Raw genomic sequence first — 17,477 nt, forward strand, 5'->3', positions numbered from 1 at the left:
ACCGTGAGAGTCGACAACAATTTCGATGCTTGATCATGGATCTCCTGTCACTACTCAGGTGTTCAGTTTAAGAGTGTAACACAGACTCGAGCTTTAGGACGCTCATGTAAAAGATAACGTTCACTCTTTCTGGACAACCTGTTATTTTTTCCATGTCACCTGTTAAATGATTTCCCTCCCGTTATTGATTTTGAGTTAGAATTATGGCTTGTCTTAATGTGATAATCCCTTGTTGACATACAAAATGTACTGTACACGCAATTTAGCTCTGTCGTTGCCATGTTAACTATTGAAGATTTTGTAAAGCATTGTATATCTATTATACCAGTATATTCAAGCATGCGAGTCCTAGAGTCACTGGCAACTGTTGTCCGTAAGTACTGGACAATGTGGTCGGGTTTTACTACAGTACATCCCTGACAGCTCACAATCCAATTCTCTAAGAGTGTGACGACAATCGTTGTCAGCAGATAAAAGTGCCATAACGATAACAAATCAGATTTTATACCACGTGGACTTGGCGGATAGCCGTGCATTGACAATGGCACTAACTTACACGTCATACGTCTACAGCGCGTGCAGCTATAACGTGGAGTAATGTCTGTCGTCCACCTATTATCTGACTAATTTTCTCAAAGCGTCAATGATCAAATTAATTCCTGAAAAAAATGCGTTAATATTCATTCATGTCGAAAAGGCCAAATTATGATTATATATCATGGTGGAAGACATCTAGCAGAGGACATATATAAAATTAACATAAATACCTTTTATTCCGTACCAATACATTACAAAGGGAAATCACGCAAAATTACAGGAGTTTGGCGTAAACATCACGTGACTTATACCCAATCGGGAACATTGCGTTCTCCAATGACTCTGTATCGGTCCAAAAACCTACGTATAATCTCATATCAAGAAATAACACAACTCCGAAATAAATTGCAAGGGCTCGACCACGCCGAGTGCTAGTTCGTTTATTACCCACAAACGTGTCCAATACTCTTATACATCAAAATACATGTACACCACTTTCTGAATTTAACCACCAAAATCTAAGAAAATATTAAACCCATGAAATAAAATTCCTCCTTCTCCCCTTGTTCCTGACAATACACTGCAAGAATTCAAAATACATACTCGTAAAAAAAAATACGTAACACTAGCACAGGTGTTTAGCCTTCAACGTGGTCTCGCTGAATGAACAATGCACGTGCGCTACCTGCACACCTGATTTCTTACTCGGGAACTTTCGGCACTTTCCGCTACCCGACACGGGTACGCCACCCAGCGGCCCTCTCCATAATAGGAGAAAACAATTTCATTCTAATTCATTGCATTCAACCGAAAGAAATTATATTTTTCCGTAAACGAAATAACTGATTTGTACTAAATGATTATGGGTTTGTATCGATTAGTTTAAACTTTATAAACTAACACAAGCAACAAGCAGTACAATTACGATTTCCTGGCGACGCTCTATGTTAGATTGGGAGTACGTAGTTAATTAAGATGTAAGGAGTGATTGTTGTCGAGGTCAGCATTGGAATCACCAGTTATCATTATATTAGGTATATTAGTGTTGAAATCAAGTTCAATGGAGTGGGGAATGTGATCAAAGCAAGAGGTAATCATTTCCAAGATATACTAAGGTGCAGCCATACACACTCGAATGAGGGTAGACCTAGATCGGACCTGTGTTTGGATGATACGTTATTTTTATATCGATTGAATTATTGATTTGTATCGATTGATTGAATTATTGATTTGCATTTTTGATTCTGTGGTTTGGGACAAGTCATATGTATATGTGGAAGCGCGCGGGAGTTCAATAAAAAAAAGGAAGCTGTGGCCACAATATATATCATCAAAAATCTAGCAAGTACATTGTATAATAATTTGGATTGTAGTTTTTATAGGAATCCGAGACAATCACGCAGTTACAGAGTAAATATCTCGAGACACGTGCGTTCACGGTCGTTACGTCACAGTGTGTGTAAATAGTCCAACATATGGTTTCCGTAAGATCGGAGTGATGTGATAGTGAGCCTTTTAAATCATATCACAAAATATAATCGTAAGTGTTTGGAGTTTAACCAGGAAATAACCAGTCAAATAAACAATTATTCTCCTCGTTTTGAAAACTTCAGTCATACGACTAAAAAACACGACACCTTTATACATATATAAAAGTTAATAATGGTACATATATCATAATAAATTCAGAATATTGTTAATGAATTGGGACACATATTTTAAACCTCTGTAAAACTGTTTACCTTAATGTACGATAACACAAGGAAAATTTGTAATCATTCTAGGTTTTGTTTATTTAAAATTGTGTAAAATTCCTCCAGGTTTATTTTTATTTACCAATGATTAGATATCAGGGGCTATAAATACTACTACACGTCAACAACCCCTCACATGCGATATGTTTACGGGGAATTTCGCAGTATGTCTTATTTTATCTACGCGAATTGAACATGTCATTTATAAAGAATGCGTTCATAGTTCAAACGCATTATTCAAACATATTATTTTATGTGCTTGGTATCTAAGCATAGCTTGTCTTAATTTTCCTGGGTTTTTTTAACACCTTTCCTTCAAATTTAACTAATGAAAACTGTGTTTCTAACTAGAACTGTCGCCAGGATGGCTGACTAATACCCCGCAATCTGCACGAGTCAATGGTGAATTGGAACTGTTAATTAGAGGCTAACTAAGATAACCCAGTAATATAGTGACCAGTTGCCATAGCAACCATAATTTTGAGAAAAAGAAAGTGAGATACACATCTACACATGGTCCTCTATATTTGTGTTAATTTTTATTGAAATCGGCCTTTTGGTTTAGGAGGAGTTGTCCGGACAAACTTAAAGTTATGGTTCTTATTGGAAAACCTGTTTATAGTGACCAGTTGCCAAAGCAACCATAATTTTGAGAAAAAGAAAGTGGCATTCACATCTACAAATGATCATTAATATATGTGTGAAGTTTCATTGGAATCGGCCCATTAGTTTAGGAGTTGTCCGGACAAAATGTGTCTACAGACAGACGGACAGACGGACGGCCGGACAGACAACCTGATTCCAGTATACCCCCCTAACTTCGTTGCGGGGGTATAATGAATCATAGGACGCTTACTCTTCTGAAACACCTTGTCTTATTATCATTGTACTCCAAGGCCTCTGTGTAATTCGATGGTACATAACCATCGTTTTGTTAGTTCTGAGTTAGAATTACTGTTAACACCAGGACCTCTGTGTAAGTCGATCGTACATAACCATCGTTTTGTTAGTTCTGAGTTAGAATTACTGTTAACACCAGGACCTCTGTGTAAGTCGATATTCCGTACATAACCATGTTTTATTGAACAATTTACAACTACAAACTGAATGATTACCGTTGATTCTTTTGTTAATTTTCCATTTCCAGATAGCATCATTCCTGCTTACCTTACCTACATTGTTCAAGGACTTGTTCCTGTCATTCTGTAACAGATGTTGACTCCTGACAGATAAACTATTAACAACAAAAGGTAAGTTTTTTGGTCCACATCACGTGGGTGTTTGATTCTATATAATTGATTAACTGCAAACCTTTGATTCTGTCAAACATTTTATTTTCTAAACATAATTATTGAAACTGATGTCATAAGTGCCTATCTTTTTTAGAAAAAATATTGATATCTCCATGATTTTTTATCTGATCACAATGATCACAGTTGGCCAATTACAGACATCTTTACTGACGCCAGCAGCTCGATAGCATATGGTATATAGCAAACAGATATATATAAATATAGAAAGTGTTTGTGAGAAATAGGTTATCTCATTTGTGTGACCGATCATAACTGATTGACTGGGGCTGTAAGTCTTTATCATATCTCGACACAGAAAATACTTTAATTTACACATCAAAATTAAAAATAATGAATGAACAAATGTTACCAAATCTACTACAATATATCAAAACTTAATGTAATGCTTAAATGCTATAGATAACAACCACTGGTATACTCTGGTAAAAACAAAACAACCACTGGTATACTCTGGTAAAAACAACATGTAAGTCTGTGGCACAATATATATCAAATAAAAGATCAATTCCTTGAAAAAGGATAATAAATAAAATGATCAAATTTACAAGACTTATTTTGTTACAAGCCCTTGATGGCAGAAATCTAGAAACATGCTGGAATGGAGGGAGCTCATTGAGGTATTGTAATACATTAGAGGTACAATATATGTATGTTAACAATTGTCAGACTAGAGCTATCTACAATATATTATAAGATTTCCTCCTTCCAGTACTTGTAAATTTGTTGGTAACATAGCACCTCAGTAAATACTTTGTTGTAAATATGCGAGTATGGTCAAATCTAAGCAAAAGTCCTTCATTATCTAACCTTATAAAACCTTAAGAGAGAAAAAAAAAAAAAAAAAATCTATTCGGTTTTATGTTATAAAATGAATATAATATGAATATTTGTAAAGGCTACCGGGAGTTTATCTGGAAAGATACAGTTAGTTGTCCTCTTGTCATTTGGGGAAAGTTTAGTCGGGCATCAGCTCCTGGCAGCGGTCATTAAAGACACCTTGTAGAGTTCAGAAATTATTTTTTTTGGTGACATTTTTATTGTCCAATTTAGGTTGGTGTTTGATGGCAAATCAACACAGTATGATATATTTTAGGGAATAAGTATAAAATGCATGAATATTTTTCATTTTTGTTGAAAGGAAGGGGCAGAATACAGAAAACTTCTTCTCAAAAAGGGCGATATTTCGGCTGCAAATGGTGTTTTTTATCGATTGGGTTAAAAAACATCTACTCAATCCCAGTAGTAAAACAGGGTATGTAAAATGCGAAGTCCCCGGTAAAACTTGTCTAGTACAGCCCTTGACAATGACTGGTCACCACTATCCTTACAAACGCATTAAATTGATATATCATTTTCTCGGCCATAATTTGAGACACATAATACAAAAAGTGATCAAACTTGTTTGTTTTCATCTGATAGTATTGTTTGTACAGGTTCTACCAGACTTTCTGTTTCAATGTCGTCACTGGTCTTCAACTCAATTTCTACATCCTTAAATGTACAACTTGTACCAAATTTAGATTTAAGTAACCTTGCTATCAATAAAAGTATGATAAACAGAATAATCAACACTACACTTTCTCCGAACAGTAGATAGGTGAACCAAGCCGGAGACAAAACCTGCATCAGATAACCTAATACAATGGGGTTTATCATAGTCCCACTGGACGCTGAAATCAGGAATAAAGATGCAACTTTTCCAGATACCGGCAAAAGTTCTTCTTCTGTCCAAGAAAACACCGTCGGGAATATGATCGACATTGCTGCTCCTGTCAGGATTGCACAAACCCAGATACCACTATCAACTTTAAAATGTCCAAATCCTAGAAACGCACCTAATACACATCCTAAAGCTATTGTAAACCCAAAGATCATTCTGTCAGGTTTAATCCATTTGATTAACCAAATTCCTGAAAACCTACCCAACCCGTAAACAGCCCAAAACAGGGAGGTAGCATAGGAACCATGAGCCTTGGTCCATCCCATGTGTTGGACGCAAAATGTTGTGAGAAAGGAGTTAAATGTGTCTTCGACGGCGCAATACATCCCTAGATAGAAACACACACTGACTAGGACTAGCACCTTGTATGTCTGTGGTAACTCTCTCGTTATTCTCTTGCTCTCCTCTACGTTCTTTATGGAATTTTTCCTCTTACGTTTCCTTGCTTGTAAATATAAGATAAGGAATGGTATTGCACTCGACAGATTCATCGCAGCGGAGATAGTAAAAGCTATGTATAGTTTCGAATCTTCAGGTTTGTAACCAGCCGCAGGGTCCGGAACCATGGTTGATATACCAGGTTCTAAGGGGAACCTTGTTGAGGTGTTGTAAAATATTTGAGATATGTTCAAATCTCCGTCATATGCTGTGCTGTTAATTCTCAGACTAGAGTTATCTGCTCTTAGGCTTCCTTCTTCCAATAGAAACGGTGCAGTCGCTAACGGAGAAAGGATCCCTCCAATAGCAAATGAAAAGTGGAGAGCCTGTAAAAAGGATCGTCCATCTTGGCCCCATGTTGAAATCAACAGAGCATTCCCACCTGAAAATTTTAAGATTGAGTATTAACATGTAAAAATAGTCGATTGATGGAAAACAAAGATACGAGATGAGTTTTATTTTTGTAAATAAAACATGAAATAATGAAAGATGAATTTAAAAATCATTTTGTAGCTATTTCATCTTGAGTAATATTAGTGTTTTCACACAAATTATTTTATTGTAGTAAAAAACTTAAGTTTAAAACTAAGATTAGGAAAGTAGAAACGGATAGAATCCAAATATTATCAATGTTAACATCAGGAATACAAATCTTGATGTAATTCTTTTTTCACCTGTATCAAGTCCTCCGCCATAAAATCCACGACAAAACTGCACTGTCATCATGAGCTCGTAAAGGAAGCACCAGGGTAGAACGGCAGAGAAAAACACTCCGGTGAAGGTGTATATAAACAGCAGGAGGATCTTGTTGAATCGGTCAAACAGCATCCCACTAACGAGGGAACCTACCAGGTATCCCACAGAACCACTGGTCAGAAAGCTAGAGGCCTTCTTCAGATCTGTATTGGTGATGATTCGTAGGTCGAGGAAGGAAGGCCCGAATTGAGCAACCAGCCAACCCTGCAGACAAAAAAACAGCTCTAACAAACATTTCTCAATAAATGATATCTGCTGACAATTATTATTTATTTGTTTTATTTGTTTTTGTTTAATGGATGTTTGTTGTCTGTATAATGTGACTGGATGTTTGCTGTCTGTATGATGTAATAAGATATTTGTTGTCAGTATAATGTGACCGGATGTTTGTTGTCTGTATAATGTGACTGGATGTTTGTTGTCAGTATAATGTGACCTGATGTTTGTTGTCTGTATAATGTGACTGGATGTTTGTTGTCAGTATAATGTGACCGGATGTTTGTTGTCAGTATAATGTGACTGGATGTTTGTTGTCAGTATAATGTGACTGGATGTTTGTTGTCAGTGTAATGTGACTGGATGTTTGTTGTCAGTATAATGTGACTGGATGTTTGTTGTCAGTATAATGTGACCGGATGTTTGTTGTCTGTATAATGTGACTGGATGTTTGTTGTCAGTATAATGTGACTGGATGTTTGTTGTCTGTATAATATGACTGGATGTTTGTTGTCAGTATAATGTGACCGGATGTTTGTTGTCAGTATAATGTGACCGGATGTTTGTTGTCAGTATAATGTGACTAGATGTTTGTTGTCAGTATAATGTGACTAGATGTTTGTTGTCAGTATAATGTGACCGGATGTTTGTTGTCAGTATAATGTGACTGGATATTTGTTGTTGTCAGTATAATGTGACTGGATGTTTATTGTCAGTATAATGTGATTAGATGTTTGTTGTCAGTATAATGTGACTGGATGTTTGTTGTCAGTATAATGTGACTGGATGTTTGTTGTCAGTATAATGTGACTGGATGTTTGTTGTTAGTATGATGTGACTGGATGTTTGTTGTCTGTATAATGTGACTGGATGTTTGTTGTCAGTATAATGTGACTGGATGTTTGTTGTCAGTATAATGTGACTGGATGTTTGTTGTCAGTATAATGTGACTGGATGTTTGTTGTCAGTATAATGTGACTGGATGTTTGTTGTTAGTATGATGTGACTGGATGTTTGTTGTCTGTATAATATGACTGGATGTTTGTTGTCAGTATAATGTGACTGGATGTTTGTTGTCAGTATAATGTGACTAGATGTTTGTTGTCAGTGTAATGTGACTGGATGTTTGTTGTCAGTATAATGTGACTGGATGTTTGTTGTCTGTATAATGTGACTGGATGTTTGTTGTCAGTATAATGTGACTGGATGTTTGTTGTCTGTATAATGTGACTGGATGTTTGTTGTCAGTATAATGTGACTGGATGTTTGTTGTCAGTTTAATGTGATTGGATGTTTGTTGTCAGTATGTGACTGGATGTTTGTTGTCAGTATAATGTGACTGGATGTTTGCTGTCAGTATAATGTGACTGGATGTTTGTTGTCAGTATAATGTGACTGGATGTTTGTTGTCAGTATGTGACTGGATGTTTGTTGTCAGTATGTGACTGGATGTTTGTTGTCAGTATAATGTGACTGGATGTTTGCTGTCAGTATAATGTGACTGGATGTTTGCTGTCAGTATAATGTGACTGGATGTTTGCTGTCAGTATAATGTGACTGGATGTTTGCTGTCAGTATAATGTGACTAGATGTTTGTTATCAGTATAATGTGACTGAATGTTTGTTGTCAGTATAATGTGACTAGATGTTTGTTGTCAGTATAATGTGATTGGATGTTTGTTGTCAGTATGTGACTGGATGTTTGTTGTCAGTATAATGTGACTGGATGTTTGCTGTCAGTATAATGTGACTGGATGTTTGCTGTCAGTATAATGTGACTGGATGTTTGTTGTCAGTATAATGTGACTGGATGTTTGTTGTCAGTATAATGTGACTGGATGTTTGTTGTCAGTATAATGTGACCGGATGTTTGTTGTCAGTATAATGTGACTGGATGTTTGTTGTCAGTGTAATGTGACCGGATATTTGTTGTCAGTATAATGTGACTGGATGTTTGTTATCAGTATAATGTGACTGAATGTTTGTTGTCAGTATAATGTGACTAGATGTTTGTTGTCAGTATAATGTGACTAGATGTTTGTTGTCAGTATAATGTGACTGGATGTTTGTTGTCAGTATAATGTGACTAGATGTTTGTTGTCAGTATAATGTGACTAGATGTTTGTTGTCAGTATAATGTGACCGAATGTTTGTTGTCAGTATAATGTGACTGGATGTTTGTTGTCAGTGTAATGTGACTAGATGTTTGTTGTCAGTATAATGTGACTAGATGTTTGTTGTCAGTATAATGTGACTGGATGTTTGTTGTCAGTATAATGTGACTGGATGTTTGTTGTCAGTATAATGTGACCGGATGTTTGTTGTCAGTATAATGTGACTGGATGTTTGTTGTCAGTGTAATGTGACTAGATGTTTGTTGTCAGTATAATGTGACCGGATGTTTGTTGTCAGTATATTGTGACTGGATGTTTGTTGTCAGTATAATGTGACTGGATGTTTGTTGTCATCATGTTGTTCCCTCATTTATAATATTACCATTTTGATAGGGTCTAGTGAAGATTACCCCTACCCCTCACCCTACAAACGTTGGCTGGCATATCAAAACATTCTTTCCAATCATCTTCATTTGATAATAAACCTGATGTATATCACATTTTTTTCCACTAATTAATTTATTAATTATGATTCTTTGTTCAGTTTTAAGTTATTGTAATCTTATAAATGAATATTGAGTAGGGACTTACATAGATATACCCCCAACCCCACATCATCATTAAAATAAATCTGTCAAGGAGCTCTTTAATATCATGAACACAATTGTTTTATTCTAAAATGCTCAATTGTTACCTTTGGGGCCCATAATTAGATATCTTGTTGGAAACACATGCACAGAAAAGTGATTGCTATATACCTCAATCCCTTAATTAACTGGGGGATTATGATTTCTCAAGAAATTACAGGGCTCAAAGTGGATATTTTTACCAGGTGGCCTATGTAACTACCAAGTCATAAAATCTAGACACCAATTGGAAAAGTTTGTTGCCTGGCCTAGTTGTCTTCAATTTGGAAAAAAAAAAAAAAAAATAATTGATTTACATAAGTATAACATCTCTAACTTTTTCCATTGTGAATGTCATTTTAGCATTAATTGCAACCTTGGCTTTAAAAGATTGACCAAATTACAAATTTACACAATTTTTCAAGTGGCCATACAGGCTCGTTATAGCCTTATAGGTCAAAAACTGGTCGCCAATGGTGAATTTAAAGCGCAATGGCCACTAAAATAGGCGCCACTTTGAGCCCTGAATTGGAAACAAAAAATAAATTACCAGTATCACAAAAGACCAGCAGATGCTCAGGCTCAATATAACTTTTTCTTTATATGATGGATCTGTTTTCATTCTCTTTATAAAGGAAATTTTCTCCTCTGCGGTTACTTCCTCCATCTCTCCTTTTGATCCTGTAGGAGTTATTCCCCTTTTCTCTACTTCAGCTGGAGGAAGCAGATCTCCAGGTTCCCCCACACAATTGTTCTGATTTTTCTCATCTTTTGATGTTTTTAGCTGGTTTTCATCATTCTGTCCGGTTTTATCCAGTAGTGACAAGATTTCATCCTGATTTGGTACTTTGGTATCGTCTGCCATTGTAACCCTGACAACCAAACAATAATAATACATCCATATAATATAAATATCAATCACCAAACAGAATATCATTAAAATCCAAATAAAATATATTAGGGAATGTCATAGACATTTATTATAAATCAAACAATTTGAAATATTCTGATTGGATATGGAATTTATATCACACGAGCAAGTTATTTTTTAAAAGTTACAAAAGACACGAGCTTTAGTGAGTGTCTTATGAAACTTTTAAAAAATGTAAAATTCGCCACATTTCCCTTTGATTCAAGTCAATATTATTGTGGTAGAAACAGGTCACACGTACGACTCGTGATTTTGGATATGGAATTTATTTCACACTTGTAATTTATTCTTTAAAAGTTACAAAAGACCCCCACTAAAGCTTGTGTCTTTTGTAACTTTTAAAATATAACTTACTCGTGTGAAATACATGTAAATTCCATATCCAACAACCACTCGTTGTGTAACCTCAATATATCTAACAGTCGGCACATTTATACAATGGCTTGAGAGTGGAATAACAGCGTATTGTACATGTGGTAGAAATAGATAGGTCTCGGAGTTAGTGCACAAAATATGTTACTGTGTATGACTTGGTCAAGTTTGGGGTCAACTAGCCTGAGTTTCATCTGACCCTGATACCATGTCTGGTATGGTGTAGGCCAGAGGAAACTCGGGCTAGGGGTCAACCTCATTGTGATATATACAAAATGTACGTCTCTAGTCTCCTCACATTAAACCAACCATACAGGAAATGCCTTAAAAATAACTGTCAAATTAAGCCGGATGCAACTGAAATCGAACAAGGTTACACTAAAATTCATTCTACCGTTGTTGGGAATGTCTCTTCCTACCTGTAGAACAGATAAAACGTGATATAAAGATTTTGTTCCGGCATAATCTGCAATGCTAATACACAGGCCTACCCAGGAATTTGAAAAGGGGGGGGGGGGGGGGGGGGGGGGGGGGGGGGTCCAGTAATTTAGTAACCTTTCAGGGATAACATTTTTGATAAGCGGGGTTTGCATTTTTTTAAGGCTGTAAATTTTTTTTTCCTCATCCGAAAAAGGGGGAGGTCCTGACCCCCCCCCCCCCCCCCCCCCACCCCCCACCCCCTCCCGATCCGCTAGTGCTACCCTCATCATTTTTTCGGGGGATCGAATATACTGATAGTTGCTTATCCCTAGATGGACAAAATAAAAACAAGGTGTCCGGATTAATTGAAACAAACGTGAGAAAAAGGGCTCCAATATATACGTACCGACTCTGGTGACTGGTAACAAGATTTAGTAGGTAGGCAAATATAACGAATTAGTACGCCAAGCCTTTGTTTGGAGCCTTTGTTTGTAGACGACTAGGTTTGGGGAACTTGCTTAAAACTCATTGAAGCATCATATGTTATTTCCATCAATTTAGATTTGTCTGATTAGTACACAAACTCAGCTGATCGGTCAATACTTTGACGTCAGCATTCATCGGACCAGACTAGGGCTTACCCGATATATTGACACGCTTTGTTACAGCATCACACTTATCTCTCTCCACAAGTAAATGGGTTCCACTCCCAACTCAAGATGACCGGAACATTATCATCCTTTCGGATCGAGTCCGGACTAGATAACACACGTTGTGGTGACTAATCAATCCATGTGTACAGAAGGAAAACTAATCCCCGACCATGCCAAGAAATAGCGACAAAGAGCATCAACACCAGACGTGGCTAGTTCAAGTTGAAGGACGGTGACATGTAAAATCTACAATCTTGTAATAAAATTCGTTGTTCAATTTAACTGCGTATAACTTCAGAGTTTAGTTGCACGTCGAATTATTAGATTGTTTAAGGACAGGGATTTTAAATGGATACGTGTCATAATTTGGGTAAAAATCTATAACGTTAGTAACTCTCAAAAGTTTGACTGCCTCGCCCTGTAAATTTTCATGTCAAACTTTCATTTACCAAGCCCGGCAGTGCAAAAAATGTTACGTTTTTTTCTCACTTAGAACTGCTTATAAAAGCGTACTTGTTTTTCAATACCTTTACGGCAAATCTGTAATATAAACTATATTCAGTCAGTATCCCGGTATGTCTGTGGCCTGGCCTATTGGTTCCATTATATATATTGTGGTACAAAACGTACAATAATGTAAATGGCCAATACCAACAAATTTTAAGTTTATTTATTCATGCCCGTTCAGTAATTGATTAAGTAAACAAATCCAGTATTATAGCATGAAGGGTACAACTGGCAATTTTTTTTTCTTTTTGAAATCCCAGTCTCATGCAAACGGCGCCTCAAACATACATAATGTAGAAACGCCTACAAATGTACTTTCTATTTTGAGTTTCCTCTCTCGCTGCCTCTATATATTAGCTAGGTAATCCTCATCCGTGACGGACGAGTTCGAGAATATTCATGATATACTAATCATCCGTGATGAATGTAGTAGAATATTAATTGACAATAACTGGCAACTTCTACACTATAGCAAATAAATTCATACTTATAGGACTCGCACAACAGTGAACTAAATTAGCCAATCAGCTGGTGTTTCCCCTGAACCAAGTCCCTGAGGAAAATGTGTTTCTTAGGTTTGTAGCTGTTTTCTGTTAGTAAATAACATATGAAATGGGTACTTTCTATATACGAGAATAAAGTGTAGGGTCTTGAGGTTTGGAAAATCAAAAATATACACTCCTACTGAAAATTGAATGGCGTAGGATTCGAGGTGTAAAAAGGCGGGAATTCCCCAGGTAGGGGTTCCCCAGTAGGGTTACTGTCTTTCGAGTACCTGTGAGCTCTAATATGCCATAAACCTATACAATAACAACATTTATCCGATAAAAAAAAACTTCAAAATTTAATTTGATATACATTTCACATCATTTGAACTTCAAACGAGCGAATACAGGGATAGGGTCACTAGTAATAACATATAAAAATTATTCAGATGTGTGAGTCCTTATAAAAAGTTATGTTTACAATACACACATGTGTGTAAATAACACTAAGCTTCATAACTTATACAGAGATTTATTGTAATTCTTTGTCTCACTAGAAATAGCTTATTTGTCCTTTAGACTGGTGGAAATCTGGGGAAAGTTATCGCCCCTTACGTGTACTATAATAATTCACAACGTACTCATCTTCTTTACAATACAACATAATTTATGCCACTACTAAAAGTAAAGTGTACAGTAGGCTTAAGTCTATATCGAAGCTGCATAAAACATACTTGGAAATTCATTTTTGTGGAAAATAACTAGTGTAAGAACCTCTTGACTTTTGTAAATTTTGGAGTAGTTATCTCCCTTTAACTGTATTTAGAGATTATACAATAGGGTTAATTATTTTTACATTGACATATATATAGTGTCATTGTCATATACATGTATATATAAAAAAAATCCTTAAAAGTTGGCAATACACAATATAAGTCTGGAAAGTTCCACAGCTTAATATATATATGGTTTGTAAATACAATGTATGTGTAAAAAGTATTAAGCTCATGTAAGGTACTTCCAATAATGTTCAATGTATTCATCTTAACTGTTATTAATACGTTTCTGTAATTTCACAAGAAATAAACTTATTTTTTTCAATAAGTATAATGTTACATACTGTAAACATCCCTCATTTTTGTCAGTATTTGGGTTTGTGAAGTACTACTTTGGCATACATTTTTCTCTAGTTTTGCAAATTGAGTCTTTTTCACATTTAAACAAATAATGGAATTCATCACCGACTTCATCTATATTGCATAGTGTGCATTTTCTTCCTCCCGAAGTGATTCCTATCCACCTTCCCGTTTCCAGTGGAAGCGGAAAATTTGAAGTTCGAAATTTCAGTTTTAAACCGATACTACTTGTACAAACTAAATATGTGCATTTCCATTTTAACACATGACTTAGTATCGGTATACAGATTGTAAATTACTTTCAGTATTTCCCTGTAATATTGCTTTTTAATAGTTTCTGCGAAAGTACACTTGTCCACACCGTATCAAATGCATTTTTAAAGTCAATAAAGGAACAGTATAACTTTTTATTGAAAGGATAGACATATTGATAAAAGTGTTTGCAGCATAAATATATTGTCTGTGGTTAAATAGCTTTTCCTGAAACCAGCTTGATTTCCACTAATAAGGTTAATTTGGTCAGATAGCTGGTTCAGTCTGTTATTTAGTATAGCTGTGAAAAGTTTTCCTAGACACGATACTAAAGTTATTGCTCTATAATTATCCAGGTCATTTATGTTTCTGTACATTGGTTTGATAAGCCTTCTGTCCATGACTGTAGTATAATACCAGTATTTAATACGATATTGAACAAATTAACATATATATTCATAAAAGATTCTATTGAATATTTCATATATTCATTCAAAATTTCATCGTTTCCACAAGCTTTATTTTTACACAGGTTACGAACCGCTCTCGGAATTTCTATCTCAGATATTGGTCCATTTAAAATATCATCATATATGTATTCATCTAAATTTTGTATATGAAATTCTTCTTCTTCAATGACTGTATGGTCAGTGTTTAGATGTTTAAAATAATCAAAAATATCCTCTTTAGATTTATCCACATGAACACTTTTCTTAGTACTGTCTATTTTATTAAAAATATCCCAAAACTTTTTTGGATCATGTTTTGACATTTTCTTATTTCTCCCTCTATTTTCCCCTGGAAGTCCATAAAGCATTTTTTCACAGTATTACGATATTCTTTAGCTTTACTAAGTGTGTAAACATTTTTTGATATCAAAGACTGATTTACACGTGTCAGAGAATATAGTCCGTATCTCAATTACGGCATTATCCATTTCAAATTAATTTGATATTTCATTTAAAGTTTCCATTAGCACTGCTAGTCTTCCAGTTTCATTTTCATTAATATATTTTGAAAATTCTTGTTTTTGTCCGAGTTCATTTTTCAAAATTGATTGCCTCGATAGTCTCCCTTGGTGCATAATTGGCAAAGTGACTATCTTTACAGGTACAATTGAATTCTAGCCGACAATGAACGTCAGATAGCATGCGATCAAAATCTTTTACATCAAAGTCTTCAACAATACTAAAAAAAATCTGCTGAGACAAGAAGATAATCAACTAGACTGGCATCATTACATGTTTTTTACCAATATGACAATCTTTTCCAAGTCTTCCATTAGAAATATATACAAGTTAGATTTCTTACAAAGATCTAACAGCTGATACCCGACATTATTCGGGTTTGATTTATCTTCACTACAGCGTTCCAAGGGTATTTGATATAATGGTAACTTTTCAAAATCATACATGTATGCATATAATTCATCATTTTCAGTAACATGTAGAGAACCAAAAAAAGTTCGATCTGGTACAGAGTAATCTAGAAGATTTTTTTGTTCTTGCATTAAAATCAACCATCAGAGCAACATATTTGTGTCCTTTCGACATATCAAGTAATTCATTTTCAATATCATTAAATGCATCATTATCAACATACTTAGAATTTTTAGGAGGTAAGTATACACATCCAAAAAGTGCATCTGAATCTATATTAAGTAATTTGTTGAGAATGTTACCCATTGGATATAATCAGTCTGAGCTATGAAATTTTAAGTAACTTTCTATCTTCTCATTATAGTTTACCACAATCCCCCCAGATTTCTTTTTGCATGTTTTCCTATGCTTAACATGATATTTATAGCCGATGGGTAATTCCAATACGTCATATTCATCTGTTTTGCTTTCTATAACAACAAGTACATTTTATATCATTTGATTTTATCACATCTCTAAACTCTGGTAATATCAATTTGGATTTAAGACCACAGACATTTATAACTGATACATCAAGGTTTTTGTTTTTCGGTGAATGTCCAGAGGGGGGACCTCTTGTTACGCGCCCCTTGTGGTATCCAGCGGAATTCTGCTGTTGAGCGCCACGGACTCCATTTACAAACGCACGCGGTGGTTGTCGAGCTAGGACTGCGGGTGTGGTTTCCTGGGACTGCGGGTGTGGTTTCCTGGGACTGCGGGTGTGGTTTCCTGGGACTGCGGGTGTGGTTTCCTGGGACTGCGGGCGTCGTTTCCTGGGACTGCGGGTGTGGTTTCCTGGGACTGCGGGTGTGGTTTCCTGGGACTGCGGGTGTCGTTTCCTGGGACTGCGGGTGTGGTTTCCTGGGACTGTGGGGGAAAGTATCGTGGGACTGCGGGTGTCGTTTCCTGGGACTGCGGGTGTCGTTTCCTGGGACTGTGGGGGAAAGTATCGCTAACCATTGATGTAGAGTTTATCTGCTTTCAACCTTGCCGGTTGGTTCCGTCTTTTGGCTTCTTTCATGATTGGATAGAGTTGTTTTCATCGCTCGTTGATCTCAAAGGGAAACTGTTCGTTGATGTGGTAATTAGGTTTGTTTTATAGGAGCTGCTGACCCTATCCTTGTCCTTCCTATTACTGAATACTGCGACGATCGTTCTTGGTTTACCATCCCGACGCGGTCGGAGACGGTGAACGACTTGAAATGGTATATTTTCCTCGTCTATTTCTAGTTCTAAAGTTTATAAAGTCACGCAGCACAGTTTCAGTGTCAGTAGGATGACCTCCGGAATCAGTCTCGTTTTCCGAAATGTCCCCAAAAAAGAAGTTATTCTTCATAGAGCGTGTCTGAGCCCCAAGCAGCATCTCCTTTACCTCAAAGGTTTGTTGTTGTGCCTCGTCAAGCTGTTGTTCGACTGTACCGAGACGTTCTTCAAGCATGGAATACCAAACGTCACTGTTTTCGATGCGGTCCGAATGGACAGCTAACCGGCGTTTGATATCAACAATAGCCTTGTCCATACTGCCAAGTTTTTCAGCCATAGTTTGAAGTTTGACATTTATTTGATCCAGGACGTCTAGTTTACCAAGTCTATTATATATGTCATTAATAACCAAGTCGAGTCGTGGTTGTTGGGGCGGATAGCATGGTACCGGCGGAGGAGACGGGGCAATGTTGGAAGATGACGCTTGTAGACCAGAATTGAAATACATGTCTGTCTGAGCCTGTTGCCGAGGCTGTGTCTGTGTTGAATAAATCACTGTGAGCACTTGCTCACACATCACTCTATACAGACTGACACTCAATGCTCGTGCTTGTACGCGTGTCGAC

General features: G+C 36.3%; 1 protein-coding gene across 1 annotated transcript; it reads right to left on the reverse strand.

Moving 5' to 3' along the window:
* Nucleotides 1-3,608: 3,608 nt before the first annotated feature.
* On the reverse strand, nt 3,609-11,986 carry LOC117344128 (sodium-dependent glucose transporter 1A-like). The gene is made up of 4 exons (XM_033906775.1): nt 11,839-11,986; nt 10,025-10,346; nt 6,437-6,722; nt 3,609-6,144 (listed from the first exon to the last, which is right to left on the reverse strand). The coding sequence occupies exons 2-4, from the start codon at nt 10,337-10,339 to the stop codon at nt 4,997-4,999; spliced, it is 1,749 nt and encodes a 582-aa protein (XP_033762666.1). The 5' UTR covers nt 10,340-10,346; nt 11,839-11,986; the 3' UTR covers nt 3,609-4,996.
* Between the last annotated feature and the right edge of the window lie 5,491 nt (nt 11,987-17,477).

The sequence above is a fragment of the Pecten maximus genome, chromosome 15 (genome assembly GCF_902652985.1).
Source record: "Pecten maximus chromosome 15, xPecMax1.1, whole genome shotgun sequence".
NCBI classification, from domain to species: Eukaryota; Metazoa; Mollusca; class Bivalvia; order Pectinida; family Pectinidae; genus Pecten; species Pecten maximus.

What these genes read in the sequence shown, in the direction of transcription:
- LOC117344128 (XM_033906775.1), bottom strand. Translation starts at nt 10,339, where the DNA reads ATGGCAGACGATACCAAAGTACCAAATCAGGATGAAATCTTGTCACTA. An exon ending in GCTGGTCTTTTGTGATACTG is followed by an intron (nt 6,723 to 10,024) that starts GTAATTTATTTT and finishes TTTTGTCTGCAG; the next exon opens with GGTTGGCTGGTTGCTCAATT. An exon ending in TGGCGGAGGACTTGATACAG is followed by an intron (nt 6,145 to 6,436) that starts GTGAAAAAAGAA and finishes TAAAATTTTCAG; the next exon opens with GTGGGAATGCTCTGTTGATT.